General features: G+C 44.5%; 1 protein-coding gene across 3 annotated transcripts in view; it reads left to right on the top strand.

The window, feature by feature from the left end:
- Window positions 1–17,735, top strand: part of LOC123761523 (uncharacterized) — a 407,292-nt gene that overhangs the window by 316,830 nt on the left and 72,727 nt on the right. For all 3 annotated transcript variants that reach the window (XM_069313339.1, XM_069313343.1, XM_045747550.2), the window contains exon 9: window positions 1,913–16,799. In XM_069313339.1, the coding sequence (XP_069169440.1) occupies window positions 1,913–16,799 (14,887 nt within the window). The remainder of the gene's footprint in view (window positions 1–1,912; window positions 16,800–17,735) is intronic.

Raw genomic sequence — 17,735 nt, 5'->3', positions numbered from 1 at the left:
ACAACTCCTATTAACAGGAACTAAGGGATAAGCAGTAATAGCAAGTAATAGCAAGTAATAGCAGTAATAGCAGTAATAGCAAGCACCTGTCCGATGCACAAAGAAGAATAGTAGCAAGAAGGCTCCACAAAGTGGATATGCTGCTGGTGCCTTTATAGTATTGCTGAGTAATACATAATAACACAAATAATAATGAGTGTATGTTATTATGCTCTCCTTTGTTATATATCATATCAATACATTGCCCAATGTTAATACTGTATCTGTTTTTCATTAATTTTTATTTTTTATTTTTATATTATCTGGTTTTGCTGTAACCTTCACATTCTGGAGAGTGCATACTATGTGAAGGTATAATGAAATTGGTCAACAAATAAATCGGTCACAACTCACAGAATTTGGTACTTTGAATTTTTTTGGCTGATTTTTTTCACAGATTTCAAACTCCATTTTCTTTGTCTCTTTTGGTTGTTTTGGTGATTAGGAACCAGGTAAGTTTTTTTTTCACTTATATAAAGTATACCCTAAATATATCCCCTAACTCATTATAATTATCCTTATATTGTGTTTTTGGGGGGTTATTTTTTCTTGACTTCATTTCAACTCATATTGACCTACAAGTTTCACATATTCGAGTATGAATGCCAAATAATGTTTATTAAAGCATAAAAGTAAATTCATGAATTGGAATTGCCTTACTCATTGTCGATTACTTATTACATTGTCGATTATATCTATAATTATAATTTCAACTTCATTATCCAAAAATCTAGTTTCTGACTGATTCTCACCATTTTAATTTATAGTGTGCACAGCTGTCTGATCTACAATCCCTATAGAATTGATTTTTCATAAACCCTAATCGTTTGGAGTTATAAATTTTTGTCTAAATATGCGCATTTTTCAAATGCCATATTGACGATTTTTTTTTTTACTGTAAACTGTACTGAAAACCTAGATTCTAAATATATGAAAATGAAGATCATATGCTATTCTGAGAGCATAATAACACCAATTGAACATTTGGTGATATTTTATATTTTTGCAGCTGATTTCAAAACCTGAAGTTTTCAATATTAAATTTTATATATTTTTTTTCTTGTTTTTCAAGTTACATTGGTATCATTTAGATAAAGTAGGAGCATTTGCTTAGTGGATTATGCACAAAACATTTGAAAGCATTTCAGCAAATTTTAAAAACTGAGCTCTGTGTCCGGCTTCATGTGACGTTCAAGTTCAAGTTCAAGTATGTTTATTGAGACAAGAAAAATACATCTCAAAGGGATAGAGTAGCTTAGGCTATTTCTACCCTCCTACCATGTAACGTTTTGCACAGCTAAAGGGTTAATAATACATCTTCAGAAGGCTCTGAATACATCCTTCTGAAGATGTATTATTATTAATACGAAAGTGCTGTACATAAGGAAATTCCTGTTTCAATCCTTCCTTTGTGGTCTGACACTGTCATATATATAAATATACTGTATGTATACAGGCGATGAGTCACAATAACGTGGCTAAAGTATGATGACCAGACCAAACACTAGAAGGTGAAGGGACGACGACGTTTCGGTCCATCCTGGACCATTCTCAAGTCGATTGTGTGTGTGTGTGTGTGTGTGTGTGTGTGTGTGTGTGTGTGTGTGTGTGTATATATATATATATATATATATATATATATATATATATATATATATATATATATATATATATATATATATATATATATATATATATATATATATATATATATATATAATATTATAAATAATAATAAAAATACAATATAATATAAATAATGTGTGTGTGTAATAATTTTATTTATTTATTTATTTATTTGTCTTGTAATTCTGTTTTGTCAATTTATATAAAATTTTTGTGATTGTATATATGACAAAAGATTTTTTAACAGGCGGAGTTATGACGAATTTAGTCAAGGAAGTGGGGCATCTTATGAAGACTCATATGAGCGGGAGCTTCGTGAGTATGCTGGAAGTCAGAGATATGGTGAGGGTGTTGGTATTGGCACTGGAGGTGGTAGTAACGCTGTAGCTGGAGGTAACCGACGGCATAGTTTTAGTCCTGCACGTCGACGAGATGACCCATCGCCAGGTTCACAGCGTGCACATTCGAGAGATCGAAGTAGCCTGAGTCCTCCGGCTCGTGTTCCGTATGAGGATGGAGAGTCTGGTAGTCGTCGTACTGCCAGACGTTCCACCAGTGATCATGATAGTTTCCATAGTCAATCCCCCCCTGGATCTCGCGCTGCCTCTCCTCCACCACCGCCACCACGTCCCTCAAAAGGTACTTCAGGAGTTTCTTCTCGTTTAGCTCCCAGATCACCAGGGACACCTATAGCTGCATCACCATCACGAGAGGTAACACTCCTTGATGACCGTTCTCTTCCAGACCCTCGTGATTACAGAAGACGTACAAATGACCTTAAAGATCTTGTTGTTCGTGTTAGTGATGTGCGTCGACAACCCCCAGCACCACCAGAATCGCCCCACAGGACAGGCACCCATCGACTACATCGTTCATCTCATACAGAGGATGGAGAAGATGTAGTAAGCAGTAGTAGTGGAGGTGCAGGTGGACCTCAGGATCCTAGACTTTTACACCGTCGAGGTACTGATGACCCACCTTCTTCCGGTGATGAGCGACCTCCTGATCCTGAACGACCTCCAAAGAAACCACGCTATAATGAAATCAGTTACGAAAAGATAGTTAGTGTTAAGCGATTGGCTGATAGTAGTGATTCAGTACCAAATTTCCGACGACCACATGATGCACGTAGAGAAAACAGATTAATACGGCGCAGTGGAGAGACATTGCCACCACCACCACGCCATACTGAAGAAGTTCTTCATGATCCACGCTATCGCAGACCTTCTATATCAGAGTCTGATGATGTTCATTGGCGACGAGATGCTGTTCATGTTTCATCATCATGTGATGCTGCTGCAGATCATAGTGATACCAGTCCTCCTGGTACCCCTGTCCGTGATGAGAGGGATGACTCCTTAGACCCTGTACGTCATACATTACACCACCACCACCACCACCATCACAATCACCATCACCACCACCACAGAGATCGCTACCATAGTGTTCCACTTTCTCTACCATTACCTAGATTTGCACAGCAAGTGCGTGCTCATTTATCACCACGGGCAGCATCAACGTCTCCTAAGGGTGCTAGTCTGCTGCGATCTCCTCCTTTCAGTGGAGGAGTAAATGTTGGTGTGCGAGGAGATTCAAGAGAAGTGAGTGGAGCTGTGGTAGATACCCCACTATCTCCTGGTCCACGTGACAGTCCTTCTGACTCTGAAGAATCACCTCTGCCTTCACCATGTAGCCCTTCTATTGATCTAGAACAGAGAATACGTGCCCTAGATGAAAAATATGAAAAGTGGTCAGGTTCATCAAGGGTGGTGGGAAATAACTTAACATCAAATGCAAATGAAGTAGTGAATGATAGTGGAAGTAGTTCAGGAGGTAGTGGAAGTAAAAATGCACGTCTACCACGGATACTTGATCTTGAAGAATTGCGGTCACAGCCGTCCGATATTGTTAAATCCCTTCTTTCAAAGAGATCTGTCTTTGATGAGGATAGCAAAAGACTAGAAAATGTTGGTGATAAATATGAGCCTAAGCCATTCACTTCAGCATCACGTACTAGCAAAGCTGGATGTCTTATACCAAGCCCACCATTGGTAAACGTGCACGTGCCACGCCTTCCTGCTACCCCACCTGATGTGCCCTCTGCTACACCTATCAGTAGTCTACCCGGTGTTAGACTATCCAGTCATCAAGTGCAGCAACAGCAACCCATCACTTCGAGTCCTTCACAAGTTCCTAGGGTGTTTGTTTCTGTCCCGCAGGTCAGTAAGTCTCAGGGATTGTCACCGCTGCATAGACCTGCGGTTTCCCAGGCAGTACGCCCACCTGCCTCCAGCCCTGGCTTTAGTCCCGGTGTCAGTCCTGGTGTAAGTCCTGCCCATCCGCCACACATGTCTCCGATAACACCCGTAAGCCCTGCACCGCCAATCACCACCACCTCTTCCATTGCTACCGCCACCAATACTACCTCAGCTGCCACACCACTTAGACGTACCCCCTTGCAACCCCGTGTAGTGCGTCTTGACATGCCAGTTATCACAGGAGATATGGGAGAAGCGTCGTTTGGAGGGTCATCAAGTGGAGTGGTGACAGTTGTTGCAGATACTCGTGTTACAGGTGTGGTGTCGGTAACACAGTCAGTATCAAGCAGCAAGTCGGTGCTGACCACTACCACCAGCCTCCTGCAGCCACTGTCCAGCCTTGCTGCACGGCCCACTGCAGGAGAACCCGCACCACATAATGTACCTGAAAGGAGTGGCAGTTATGCTCTCCCATTATTAGTAAAAGAAGAGCCTCATTTGGAAGAGGCAGAGGACCCTGTTCTTCAAAGAATAAATAGTGATGAACTCATATTAGATGATACTAAGACTAAAGAGTTTGTGAGTGAAGTTAATGAGTGTAAAGAGATGGTGATGACTGTTGCTGCAGAACATATTAATTCCCATATGAAAGCAGAATCTGTTAAAATAGAGGCTATTAAGGCAGAAAATATTAAAGTTGACCCTTTTAAATTAGAAAATATGAAGGCTGAAATGATTAAAGTGGAGAATATCAAAGTAGAAACAGTGAAAAGTGAAGGAAATAACAAGGAAGCAACCAATAACCATAAACGAAGACACAGCAGTGTTGACAGTGACCCTCGATGTAAACTCGATGGTAAAACCTTGGAACCTGACTCTAAACGAATGAAGTTTGATGGTGAAGAAGAAAAGATTTTGCGTGAGAAAGTGAGCAAAGAGCGACGTGATTCACGTGACACTAGAGAGAATAAAAAGAGCGAGCGCGAAAAGAAAAGTAGATGTGGGCGAAGAGATGATTTAAGAGATAGCCACGATGAAAAGATCAATCACAGAACTTTGGATGTGTTGGAAACCAAGCAAAAAAGAAAAGCTAATGAACATAAAGTGGAAGATAAAAAAGAAGAGTGCCATAAAAGGGATGAAAAAAGAGAAAGAAGAAAAGATAAATCTGAAGAAAAGCTTCATGATGTCAAATGTGAAGTGCGAACTGTGGACAAAGTTTGTGAGAGGAAAAGTGAGGATAGGAAAGAAGAAAGGAAAGATGATAAAAAGGAAGACAAAAAAGAAGAACGTAAGGAAGACCGGAAAGAAGACAAACATGAAGAGAGGAAAGATGAGCGAAGGGAAGAGAGGAAAGACGAGCGAAGGGAGGAGAGGAAAGAAGAAAGACGGGAGGAGAGGAAAGAAGAAAGACGGGAGGAGAGGAAAGAAGAAAGACGGGAGGAGAGGAAAGAAGAAAGACGGGAAGAGAGGAAAGATGAAAGACGGGAGGAGAGGAAAGATGAAAGACGGGAGGAGAGGAAAGATGAAAGACGGGAGGAGAGGAAAGATGAAAGACGGGAGGAGAGGAAAGATGAAAGACGAGAGGAGAGGAAAGAAGAAAGACGGGAGGAGAGGAAAGATGAAAGACGGGAGGAGAGGAAAGAAGAAAGACGAGAGGAGAGGAAAGAAGAAAGACGAGAGGAGAGGAAAGAAGAAAGACGAGATGGCTTGCGTGAGGAGAAGGTTAAAAGTGAAGGAGAAAAACGAAGACACAGTGAGGACAAGAGAGCTGAACTTAGGGACCAGAAGCACAAAGATAAAAGGGAAAAATCCAAAGATAAAGAAAAACTTAAAGGCTCCTCAACATCTTCTAGGCATGATAAAGAGGCAGAAAAGGAGAGGATTAGAGAGAGAGAGCGGGAAAAAGACAAGGAAAGAGAAAAGGAACATGAGAAAGTAGAGGAGAAAGAAAAGGAGAGAGACAAGAATATGGAAAAAGAATGGGAAAAGGGAAAGGAAAAGTCTATAGAAAAGGCTCTTGATAGAGAGAAAGCTCTTGAAAAAGAAAGGGAGAAAGCCCCTGAAAAGGAAAGGGAAAAAGCCTTTGAAAGGGAGAAAGCTCTTGAAAAAGAAAGGGAAAAAGCTTTTGAAAGAGAGAGGGAAAAGGCCCTTGAGAGGGAAAAGGCCCTTGAGAGGGAAAAGGCCCTTGAGAGGGAAAAGGCCCTTGAGAGGGAGAAGGCCCTTGAGAGGGAGAAGGCCCTTGAGAGGGAGAAGGCCCTTGAGAGGGAGAAGGCCCTTGAGAGGGAGAAGGCCCTGGAGAGGGAGAAGGCCCTGGAGAGGGAGAAGGCCCTGGAGAGGGAGAAGGCCCTGGAGAGGGAGAAGGCTCTGGAGAGGGAGAAGGCTCTGGAGAGGGAGAAGGCTCTGGAGAGGGAGAAGGCCCTGGAGAGGGAGAAGGCTCTTGAGAGGGAGAAGGCCCTGGAGAGGGAGAAGGCTCTGGAGAGGGAGAAGGCTCTGGAGAGGGAGAAGGCCCTGGAGAGGGAGAAGGCCTTGGAGAAGGAAAGAAAAAAGGCTAATGAAAAGGAGAGGGATAAGACAATTGAGAAGGTTTCAGAGAAGGAGAGAGAGAAAACGGCAGAGAGAGAGAGAGAAAGAGAACGTGAAAAAGACAAAGAAAAGCTCAGAGTTAATGACAGAACACGTGAGCGAGACAAAGAAAGAATAGGTAGAATTAATCACCGTGATAATAATGAAAGGATAGACAACAGGCGGGATGGGCGCCATAACAATGATCGTTATAATGACAAACGAAGAGATTCTAGACATGAAAATACTATCAAACATCACCACAGATTGTATGAAATGCCTGATGGTAATGATACTACTAAGAACAAGCTTCGTAAAACTCGCTTGCTCGAAACTGACGAAGATGAAATTGCAGAATTAAGTAAAATGTCGTGCATTCATTACTCCAGCAGTGAGGACACTATAACACCTAATGATCCCTGTATGCATCATGCAGAAGATTCCATCCATCGGATGGATAAATCTGACGTACGTGGAGACTCTGAAGAAAGGAGAGGAGATCGGTTGCGTGATGGTCGTCGAAGAAAACACGATTCTGGTAAAAGTGATAAGAGCGACGGAGAAGCACGATTAAAAGTTGCATCCTGTAGAGGTAAGACAAATCCTCTTCAACCGGCACGAGTAAAAGGTCGTACAGAGTCTCTTGATCCTCAGTTACTTGCAACTGATGTAGCAACATCAGAAGATGAAATGATCAGGGCTAAGGTGACAACAATTGCCAGGCGTAATAGCACAAGCAGTAAACCACACCAGCAACAAGGACGAATTGGAATGAGTGCAGGCCAGAAGAGTAAACATGGTAACAAAACAAAGTCAATATTTGATCCAGAAAGTGATTCTTGTGACAGTTTGACAGCTTCTGGGGCAGAGGCAGAAGATGGGGAAGAGGAAGAAGTGCCTAAAAAGCACTCCATATTTGACATTCCAGCTGATGACGGTAAATACGACATGTATGATAAGGTGAAAGCAAGAAGACTAAAACGTCAACAAAAGCAGGAAGAGGAGAGAAGACAACAAGAATTAAAACAATTACAGATACAAAAGTATCGTCAGCACCAGCGAGCTAAAAAGGAAAAGAAAGCAATACCACCTGTTCATTCAGATATCTCAGATTCCGAAGATGAAGGGGATGGTAACAGTCGAGGGCAAAAGCGTGGACATAATCGACACACTAGTTCAGATGATGATGCTCTGCGTAAGCGTCGCCCTATGCATCTCTCATCAGATGAAACTGATGATGATGTCTGTTTAAGGCAGGATAAGAAAAAAGTTGCACCAATACCTATTGGTAAAAAGGAAGCAAAAAATAAAAATAAAAATTTGATTGTATCTGATGTCACCACCGATGAAGAAGTTATAAATTCACCAAGATTTCTTACTAGTATCATACAGAATAGTATACCTGATGTTACAGAACCTACAAATATTGTTAGAGGACATGGAGATCATCTTTTTATTGACTCTGATACTGAAAGTGATGCAAATTGTAAAAGAGCAAGCAAGACATTGCGACAACTTGAATCTGAAAGTGAGGTGTCGGATGTTTCATCATACACGAAGCCACCCAAACCAGCTGCTAGAGTAAAGGTACGCGATAAAGAACGTAAACCTGCTCGCATTAGAGAGAAGCCCAAAAAAGGTAATACCATTAGTAAAGAAATAATTACAACCTCAGAAGAGAGCGATGCAATTGCTCCTTTGGAAGACTCCCGTTCTGTTCGCCCAAAAGTGAAAGCTGAATTATGTGAAGTACGACAAGAAAAGCCAGTTTTACAGCCACAGAGGGAAAGAAAACGAACTGGCGAAAGTGGAATAACTAGAGATAAGATATCTTCAAAGAAAGATGATAGAATGGAGATAATATTTGGTCATATATCGGATGACTCAGATCCAACTCCTAATTTGCCTTGTATCTGTCCTGCCTCTGCAACTTCAAAAAGAAAGGGATCTGCTTCTTCAGGAACCTCTATAGCCCCACCACCATTATCTCCTGCACCGACAAGACTTACTGTGTGTGAAGTTTATGACACTGACTCTGATGATACACATGGGCCTCCTGCACCAAATTCATCAAGACTTAGTCATATCCGAACTAAACAAGCTTCTCAAGATACCTCATGGTTAGAATTAAAAAGTGAAACTAAAGTGGAAACAAAGATTAAACCCGAGAGTAGAGTAGACGAGCGACGAAGTTTGAAAAAAGAAAAATTCCGCCGTGAACCATTTCCACTGTCTGAGGATGTTAAAGTGATTTGTGATTTAGAGAAAAAGAGTAATAGTGGCATTAATAGTAACAATGTACCTAGTGCTAGTATCAGTGCTGACAATAATAAAGATCAAGAACTATCACTGACAGATGTCCTGCATTCAACAGAAGCAGAGAAAGATGATCATGAGTATTTGAATACCGAACCCAGAGTTACCATGGATACCTTTCATGTCACTGATGAGGATCCAGGTGAGCAACGTGACTCACGTAAGGATAAGAAGAAAAAGAAAAGGCAAAAACGGGAGAAAGATGGAAGCCGTGGCCGGCGTCGCCGTCATCATCCTGGTGATGATCATATTTCTGAGCATCAAAATGACAGTCATGTTATTGACTCTTCATCAGTGTTGCACATAGATACCCTTTCTCCAAACAATCCTCATGAATTGCCTTCACCATGTCATCTTAGCCCTCAGGACAAAATAACTGAAGCTCATGAAGCACCAACACCTGTCAGTTCACATAGTCCACAAATAATGACTCAATCTTCGGAATCAGTATGCAACTCAACAGATACCTGCATTCCTTGTAGCCCTCTTGAGCCACCTCCACAACAAAGTCTACCTGCGTGGAGCTTATCTCGTGACTCGAGGGAATCTGTCGAGTCCAGGGAGGGTAGTGAATCATCTGAAATGAAAGAGGCCCGAAGTCCACACCCACTAACCACGCTTCCTCCAGATGCAGCAGAGTCAGCAGTCCAGTCTCTCTCATCGCATGTGCCATCATCATCACCCTCCACGACACATGAACCAATATTTGAGGATATAACTGAAGCATCAAATCTTAGTGGTCCAGACACCTCTGTTGATCCCAATGCTACTTCTAGTGGAAGTGGCTCAGGAAAGGCATCTAGAGCTGTAATTTCTCAAGAAGAAACTCTGAATGCTGTTGCTGGACTTCTGGCATGTTATGATGAATACAGTGATGCTGCTGCTACTGCTGTACAACCAAATGTTGAGGAGACACTACTTCCTCCTGAAGCTTCTGTAGCTGCTGAGGATGCTTTTGAAGAAGCTCAAAAAGCTGCTCAAATGTTACAGTGTGAGATGCCAGGAGAGAGAGATGATGCTTGGCAACAGCAACCACCTCATAATCCCCCATCTACTCCTGTCAAAGTTGCAGAAGAGCCAGAATCACAACCAGTGGTACCACGAGAGGAGGAGGAGGATGAGGAGGAGGAGGAAGAGCAGCAGCAGCAAGAGCAGCAGGAACCAGAGGCAGAAGGTAGAAGATTTTCTCAAGTATCACCTGATAGTCCAGCATCTATACAGTCAGAGCCAGAATTACAAATTGATGAAGACCAACCTGACCCTACTGATGATCTGGATTCATCCACAGTAACTCATGAAGAGGAAAGAGCACATCGCCACACACATGAAGAAAGTGATGTTTCGGCTAATAGTTCATCATGGTCGAGTACGACTGAAAAATCAGGAAGGCCTACAATAGAATCCTTATCAACACGATCCAAAGCAGATGATGCTCGTAATGATAAACTTGTTCATAAATCAGATGAGACAGAAAAGACAGAGCTTAAACAGAAACCAAAATCAGAAAGGCCTACTCAACCAATACCAAGTCCACCTTCCAAAACTTCCCTGGAAAAAGTTAGCCAGCCAGCTGTGACTTTATCTGAAATTTGTGTTGAGAGATCACAAGCGTCTGTAACTTCAAGCAATGTTACAGCCTCTGCAAAGTGTACTGTATCTTCCGTAAAAACTCCCATGTTGCCATCACCTCTTCCTTTGAAGCCAAGAATGGCTCCTTTGAAGCAAACATCTATAAAATGTTCACCAACTCGAGTAAAATCCACATCTGTTGTAGAGAAGCCTATAACACTGCCACAGGAGGCAGTTGCCTTGATTCCTTTGAAGTCTGATGCCATGCCTGCAAAAGTTTCATGCCCTGAAAAACGTTCTTGTATATCAGCAACTTCACCAACACATTCGTTAGAAGTTAATGCAAAACATAAAACAGATAGAGTAAATACAACAGTTTCATCTTTAACTTCTCTGACGGTTCAGTCCTGTCCAGTAGATGGCGCTTTAAAGTCAAAGTTGAATTGTCAGATTGAAACTAAAGGAAATATTCAAACTACAGTTTCTTCTCTAACAGTATCAAATTCTGCTTCTGTAAAATCTGTCTGTGCTCCACTGAATTCTTCAGTGTCTTCAGTTTCTGCTGCAGCAACATCAGTATCCACTGTTGTCCCTAAACAAGTGTCCCCTTCAGTATCCTCCCCCGTTTCAGTGACTAGTCCATCTTCAGTGTCCACCATGGCAGCAGTTACATCATCTTTATCTACTTCAATGCCTGTGTACACTACAGCTTCCATTCCATCCCCCATTTCTACATCTGTTGCATCTTCCACTTGCAATTCCAGTCTGACTACCACATCGATACATACCACTGCTCCTGTTCTAACCACTACGTCAGTTCAGAAAACCACTTCATTAATACCTACACCTGTACGAGTGTCCACTTCAGTACCTTGTACCACCTCGCTCCTCACTTCTAATGTATTATCTACTTCCACCTCAGCTCCCACTCTCACCTCAGCGTCCACTCTCTCCTCGGCTCCCACTCTCACCTCGGCTCCCACTCTCGCCTCAGCTCCCACTTCGACCCCCACTCCCACTTCGACCCCCACTCCCACTTCGACCCCCACTCCCACTTCGACCCCCATTCCCACTTCGGCCCCCACTCTCACTTCAGCCCCCACTCTCACTTCGGCCCCCACTCTCACTTCGGCCCCCACTCTCACTTCGGCCCCCACTCTCACTTCGGCCCCCACTCTCACTTCGGCCCCCACTCTCACTTCGGCCCCCACTCCCACTTCGGCCCCCACTCTCACTTCGGCCCCCACTCTCACTTCGGCCCCCACTCTCACTTCGGCCCCCACTCTCACTTCGGCCCCCACTCTCACTTCGGCCCCCACTCCCACTTCGGGCCCCACTCCCACTTCGGCCCCCACTCCCACTTCGGCCCCCACTCCCACTTCGGCCCCCACTCTCACCTCTGCCCCCACTCGCGCCTCAGCCCCCACTCTCTCCTCGGCACCCACTCTCTCCTCGGCACCCACTCTCTCCTCGGCACCCACTCTCTCCTCGGCACCCACTCTCTCCTCGGCACCCACTCTCTCCTCGGCACCCACTCTCTCCTCGGCACCCACTCTCTCCTCGGCACCCACTCTCTCCTCGGCACCCACTCTCTCCTCGGCACCCACTCTCTCCTCGGCACCCACTCTCTCCTCGGCACCCACTCTCTCCTCGGCACCCACTCTCTCCTCGGCACCCACTCTCTCCTCGGCACCCACTCTCTCCTCGGCACCCACTCTCTCCTCGGCACCCACTCTCTCCTCGGCCCCCACTCTCTCCTCGGCCCCCACTCTCTCCTCGGCCCCCACTCTCTCCTCGGCCCCCACTCTCTCCTCGGCCCCCACTCTCTCCTCGGCCCCCACTCTCTCCTCGGCCCCCACTCTCACCTCGGCCCCCACTCTCACCTCGGCCCCCACTCTCACCTCGGCCCCCACTCTCACCTCGGCGCCCACTCGCACCTCGGCGCCCACTCGCTCCTCAGCGCCCACTCGCTCCTCAGCGCCCACTCTCTCCTCAGCACCCAGTTTCTCCTTGGCCCCCACTTGCTCCTCGGCACCCACTCGCTCCACGGCACCCACTCGAACCTCAGCACCCACTCTTACTTCAACTACTAATGTATTGTCTACTCCGACAACAATACCCAGACTCGCTTCATCTGCTAATGTATTGTTAACTCCGACAGCAATACCTAGACTCGCTCCAACTACTAATGTATTGTCAACTCCGATAACAATACCCAGACTCGCTTCAACTGCTAATGTGTTGTCAACTCCGACAAAAATACCCAAGCTCACTTCAACTGCTACTGTCTTGTCAACTCCCACAACAATACCCAGACTCGCTTTAGCTGCTAATGTATTGTCAACTCCGACAACAATACTACCCACTTCCATTTCTACTTGCACTCGCACTTTCCCTTCGACTATTAATATTTTACCAATTTCCTCTTCAACTTCCACTCTCACGTCAGCACCTACTCTCACTTCAGCAACTACTCTCACTTCAGCAACTACTCTCACTTCAGCAACTACTCTCACTTCAGCAACTACTCTCACTTCAGCAACTACTCTCACTTCAGCAACTACTCTCACTTCAGCAACTACTCTCACTTCAGCGCCTACTCTCACTTCAGCGCCTACTCTCACTTCAGCGCCTACTCTCACTTCAGCGCCTACTCTCACTTCAGCGCCTACTCTCACTTCAGCGCCTACTCTCACTTCAGCGCCTACTCTCACTTCAGCGCCTACTCTCACTTCAGCGCCTACTCTCACTTCAGCGCCTACTCTCACTTCATCGCCTACTCTCACTTCATCGCCTACTCTCACTTCAGCGCCTACTCTCACTTCATCTCCTATTCTCACTTCAGCACCTACTCTCACTTCAGCACCTACTCTCACTTCAGCACCTACTCTCACTTCAGCACCTACTCTCACTTCAGCACCTACTCTCACTTCAGCAGCTCCTCTCACTTCAGCAGCTCCTCTCACTTCAGCAGCTCCTCTCACTTCAGCACCTGCTCGCACTTCAGCACCTGCTCGCACTTCAGCACCTGCTCGCACTTCAGCACCTGCTCGCACTTCAGCACCTGCTCTCCCTTCAGCACCTGCTCTCACTTCAGCACCTGCTCTCACTTCAGCGCCTGCTCTCACTTCAGCGCCTACTCTCACTTCAGCACCTTCTCGCACTTTAGCGCCTACTCTCACTTCAGCGCCTACTCTCACTTCAGCGCCTGCGCGCACTTCAGCGCCTGCTCTCACTTCAGCGCCTGTTCTCACTTCAGCGCCTGTTCTCACTTCAGCGCTTACTCTCACTTCGGCGCCTGCTCTCACTTCGGCGCCTGCTCTCACTTCAGCGCCTGCTCTCACTTCAGCGCCTACTCTCACTTCAGCGCCTGCTCTCACTTCAGCGCCTACTCTCACTTCAGCACCTACTCTCACTTCAGCGCCTGCTCTCACTTCAGCACCTACTCCCACTTCAGCGCCTACTCTCACTACATCTACTAATGCTCTATCAACTTTAACCTCAGTATCCTCTTTCACTTCAGCTTCTAATTTATTATCAACTTCCACTTCAACTTCCATTTGCACTTTAGCACCAACTCTCATTTCAAATGCTAATGTATTATCATTGTCCACATCAGCCATGGTATCCACTTTACCTTCAGCTACTAAGACATCCCAAGCACCTCTTGTTTTGTCAACATCATTACCCGTATCTGTACCAGATAAGTCTACATTTATCCCCAAAACCTCTTCCCTCTCTGTTTCTACCTTGGTACCTGTTCCTATTACTGCACCTGTTCCTTCTTCAGTGCCCATTCCAGCAACAGAACCAAAAACTGCTACAGAACCAATAGAAATTATTGACACTAAACTTAACTTAAGTAAAACAATAAAAGAAGAATGCTCACCTAATGTTAATAAGGGCATGAAGCCTTTCATTCATGAATCAGTAACAGCTGATATTCATAAAGCTGTTGACATAAAATGCAATATAGATTCACAGATATGTCCAGATGTGAAAGTAAAGGAAGAGACTAGATTACCATCTGAGGATAGTTCATGTGTGGAGTGCAAACAAGGACTTGAGGGCAAGGTTCCTAACAATACAGTACATACATGTGAAGCAGTTAAAGTTGATGGTGTTAGTAACCCTATGACAGTGGAGCATGTATTAGCTAATCTTCAAACAATTGTCAGCGAGACTGCCACTCAACCCGATTTGGAGAGAGCTTCTCAACCAAATGCAGAGGAGTCGTCTTTATGTATGAACCAGAAGACAAGTTCTGAAGTAATATCTTCAAAACCATGTTTGCTCTCTCGTCCTTTGGATGACTTGGCAAAGCTAGAGCAAGTATGTTCAGAGATACAAAATCAGAATGAAAATATTTCATTGGAAGAAAAGAATGCAAAACAAAACATTGATTGTCTGTCTGAAAACATTCCCCAAAATGATTCAAAAATAGAAGAATGCGCTCTCATAACATCTCGAGGTAGAGGGCGAGGACGTGGCCGACGAGGTGGAAGACGGCCCCCTGAGGCTGTAGAAGAAACCTCTGACTCTGTGCAACCTTTAACCAGATCTGGTGCCACAACTAGAGGAAAGGGTCGAGGCAGAGGGCGCCAGACTCGTAATAATGAAATCCAAAAGGATGTACTTCAGACAGATATATCTGTAATTCCAACTGTAGACAAAACTTTGCCTGAACCCAGACGAAGCAGTCGAACAAAACGTGCTCGGCGACATCCAGATATGGTGGATCATGAGGAAACAAGTGGTCGTCGGCGCCGTGGCCGTGGTGGTCGTACAAATCAGGCCGAAGAAAGTCGCCCGTTACCAACACCAATTGCTTCAGATGTTTATGATTTCCATGAGTCTGAAGATGAAGATATTAATTTAGGGTTAGCTAAAACTAAAATAAAAAAGGACTCGACTAGAACAGTTGCAGGCCGAAGTCCAATTAAACCCGAATTGGAAGAAACTCGCCGAGTGGATACTACTGATGATCGTCCTATAGCACCAATTACACGACGATCAGGTCGGCTTCGTGATAAGGTACCCGAGGATGAATTGCAAGGTTTAGGTGTAATCGATGAAGGCAGTAATAGTGAACCAATTATTGTGTTGGATAGTACAGATCCTTTACTTATTACTGCTACAACAACAACTTTACCTGGTACATTGCCTACAGCTATTGTGTCCACACTTCAGCCTGTGTCTATTCGAGGTCGAGGTCGTGGTAAACAACGTGATGTTGACGTTAAACGTGATATTGATGCCGAGGAGGAAGCATCAATACGCAAGAGCCCACGTGGCCGTCCACGCTCGTTCGATTCACAGTTAGATGTTGACAAACCCTTTCTGGGCATTACCCAATCCATATCCCCAATCACAACAACAACTGTATCAAGTGTTTCCACCATAGTCACAAGTGCAGTTACAACCAGTACAACTCCATTGGTGGTGTCATGCGTTGAGGAACGGAAGTCTGAAGCAGAACTGGTAGATCCAGTAACTGGTGTTGTTACTCGAGTGAAGGTCTGTGAAGAAGGTCAGTATGTCACTGATAGTGGTGAAACCACTGTAATTCCTCCCACACTACATTCTTTAACTACTGCAGAACACCTATCTAAGCAGCAGATTGTTCCTGTATCAGTTTGCACTGGTAGCAAAACTATTTCTAGTGCAAGTTCTGTAATAAACAGCAGCAGTATTGCTGATGTCACTCATACAGCAACTCTTACCAACAGATGTCGAGCAGGTGTGACTTTAGCCGTTACTAAGACCAGTAGTATTAGTGTTCCATTGATGAATGTGGGTCGTGTAGGAGAGGTGAGCGTGGAACTAGTCCCCAGAGTTCGCCCTCCTGTCTCAGTCCCCGCACAGATTTCAGCAAGTATTCCTACTATTGTACCTACCATATCTACTGCCATACCACCTTCCTTACCATGTACTCTGACTCCTACTCAAGCGCCGCCAGTTCGTAGTGCTGTACCTGCCGTTGTCACGTTAGGGGGAGCACCACGACCTGCTATAACTGCACCAGTTTTCATCACCAAACAAAAACCGGTACAGCTGCAGAATCAGCAGCAACATACACAGATTCAACAACCACTTCAGCAGCAGCAACAGCTGCAACAGCAACAGCAGCTGCAACAGCAACAGCAGCTGCAACAGCAGCAGCAGCAGATACAGCAGCAGCAGATGCAGCAGCAGATGCAGCAGCAGCAGCAGATGCAGCAGCAGCAGATGCAGCAGCAGCAGCAGATACAGCAGCAGCAGCAGCTACAACAGCAGCAGCAGCTACAGCAGCAACAGCAGCTACAGCAGCAGCAGCAGCAGCAGCAGCAGCAGCAGATGCCCCAGCAACAGTTACAACAAAAGCAGGTGCAACAACACCAAGTACAGCAACAAGCACAGCAAGCTCAGCAACCACCACAATCAAAGGTACAGTTTAAATATAGAGCAGTTACTTTGTTGTATTTTACCCAGTGAAAGATGAATTCCTAGCTTAAGCAGTTTACTCTTGAACCATAAGCAACATCTAAGAGACTTGCCCATAAAAACCATGCTCATTTAGGTGACTCGTACTCCCCATACTACCTAACATCCAGACTGGGTACTATTGAAATTATGTAAAAATGTCAAGCACTAAATTAATTTTTCCTGATCAAGAGTAATCACAAAGACTCGTCGTGCTTCCATGATTGATATAGTAGCACTTGATTGATACAGATGTTTCTTGTTCATGTTTATTGTTTATTTTAAAACAATATCAATCACTCAGATGTGTAACATTGGATTACCTCATGGGGCCAATTATAGAATCTATTCTCTTTCTACCATACATAAATGATATATGCAAAGTTTTAATGCTGGCTAAAACTGTATTTTCTATGGAGAGCCCCATCGGCTCCCCGGATCTATTCCGGGCTATTTTGTGTGTGTGTGTGTGTGTGTAATTACCTAAGTAATTACCTAAGTGTAGTTACAGGATGAGAGCTACGCTCGTGGTGTCCCGTCTTCCCAGCACTGTGTGTGTGTGTGTGTGTGTGTGTGTGTGTGTGTGTGTCGTATCTAGTAGCCAGAATGCACTTCTCAGCCTACTACGCAAGGCCCAATTTGCCTAATAAGCCAAGTTTTCATGAATTAATTGTTTTTCGACTACCTAACCTATAAAGATAGGTTAGGTTAGGTAGGGTTGGTTAGGTTCGGTCATATATCTACGTTAATTTTAACTCCAATAAAAAGAATTGACCTCATACATAATGAAATGGGTAGCTTTATCATTTCATAAGAAAAAATTAGTGAAAATGTATTAATTCAGGAAAACTTGGCTTATTAGGCAAATCGGGCCTTGAATAGTAGGCCGAGAAGTGCGTT

Source organism: Procambarus clarkii, chromosome 7 (genome assembly GCF_040958095.1).
Source record: "Procambarus clarkii isolate CNS0578487 chromosome 7, FALCON_Pclarkii_2.0, whole genome shotgun sequence".
NCBI classification, from domain to species: Eukaryota; Metazoa; Arthropoda; class Malacostraca; order Decapoda; family Cambaridae; genus Procambarus; species Procambarus clarkii.
This window is presented reverse-complemented; position numbering and strand designations above follow the sequence as displayed.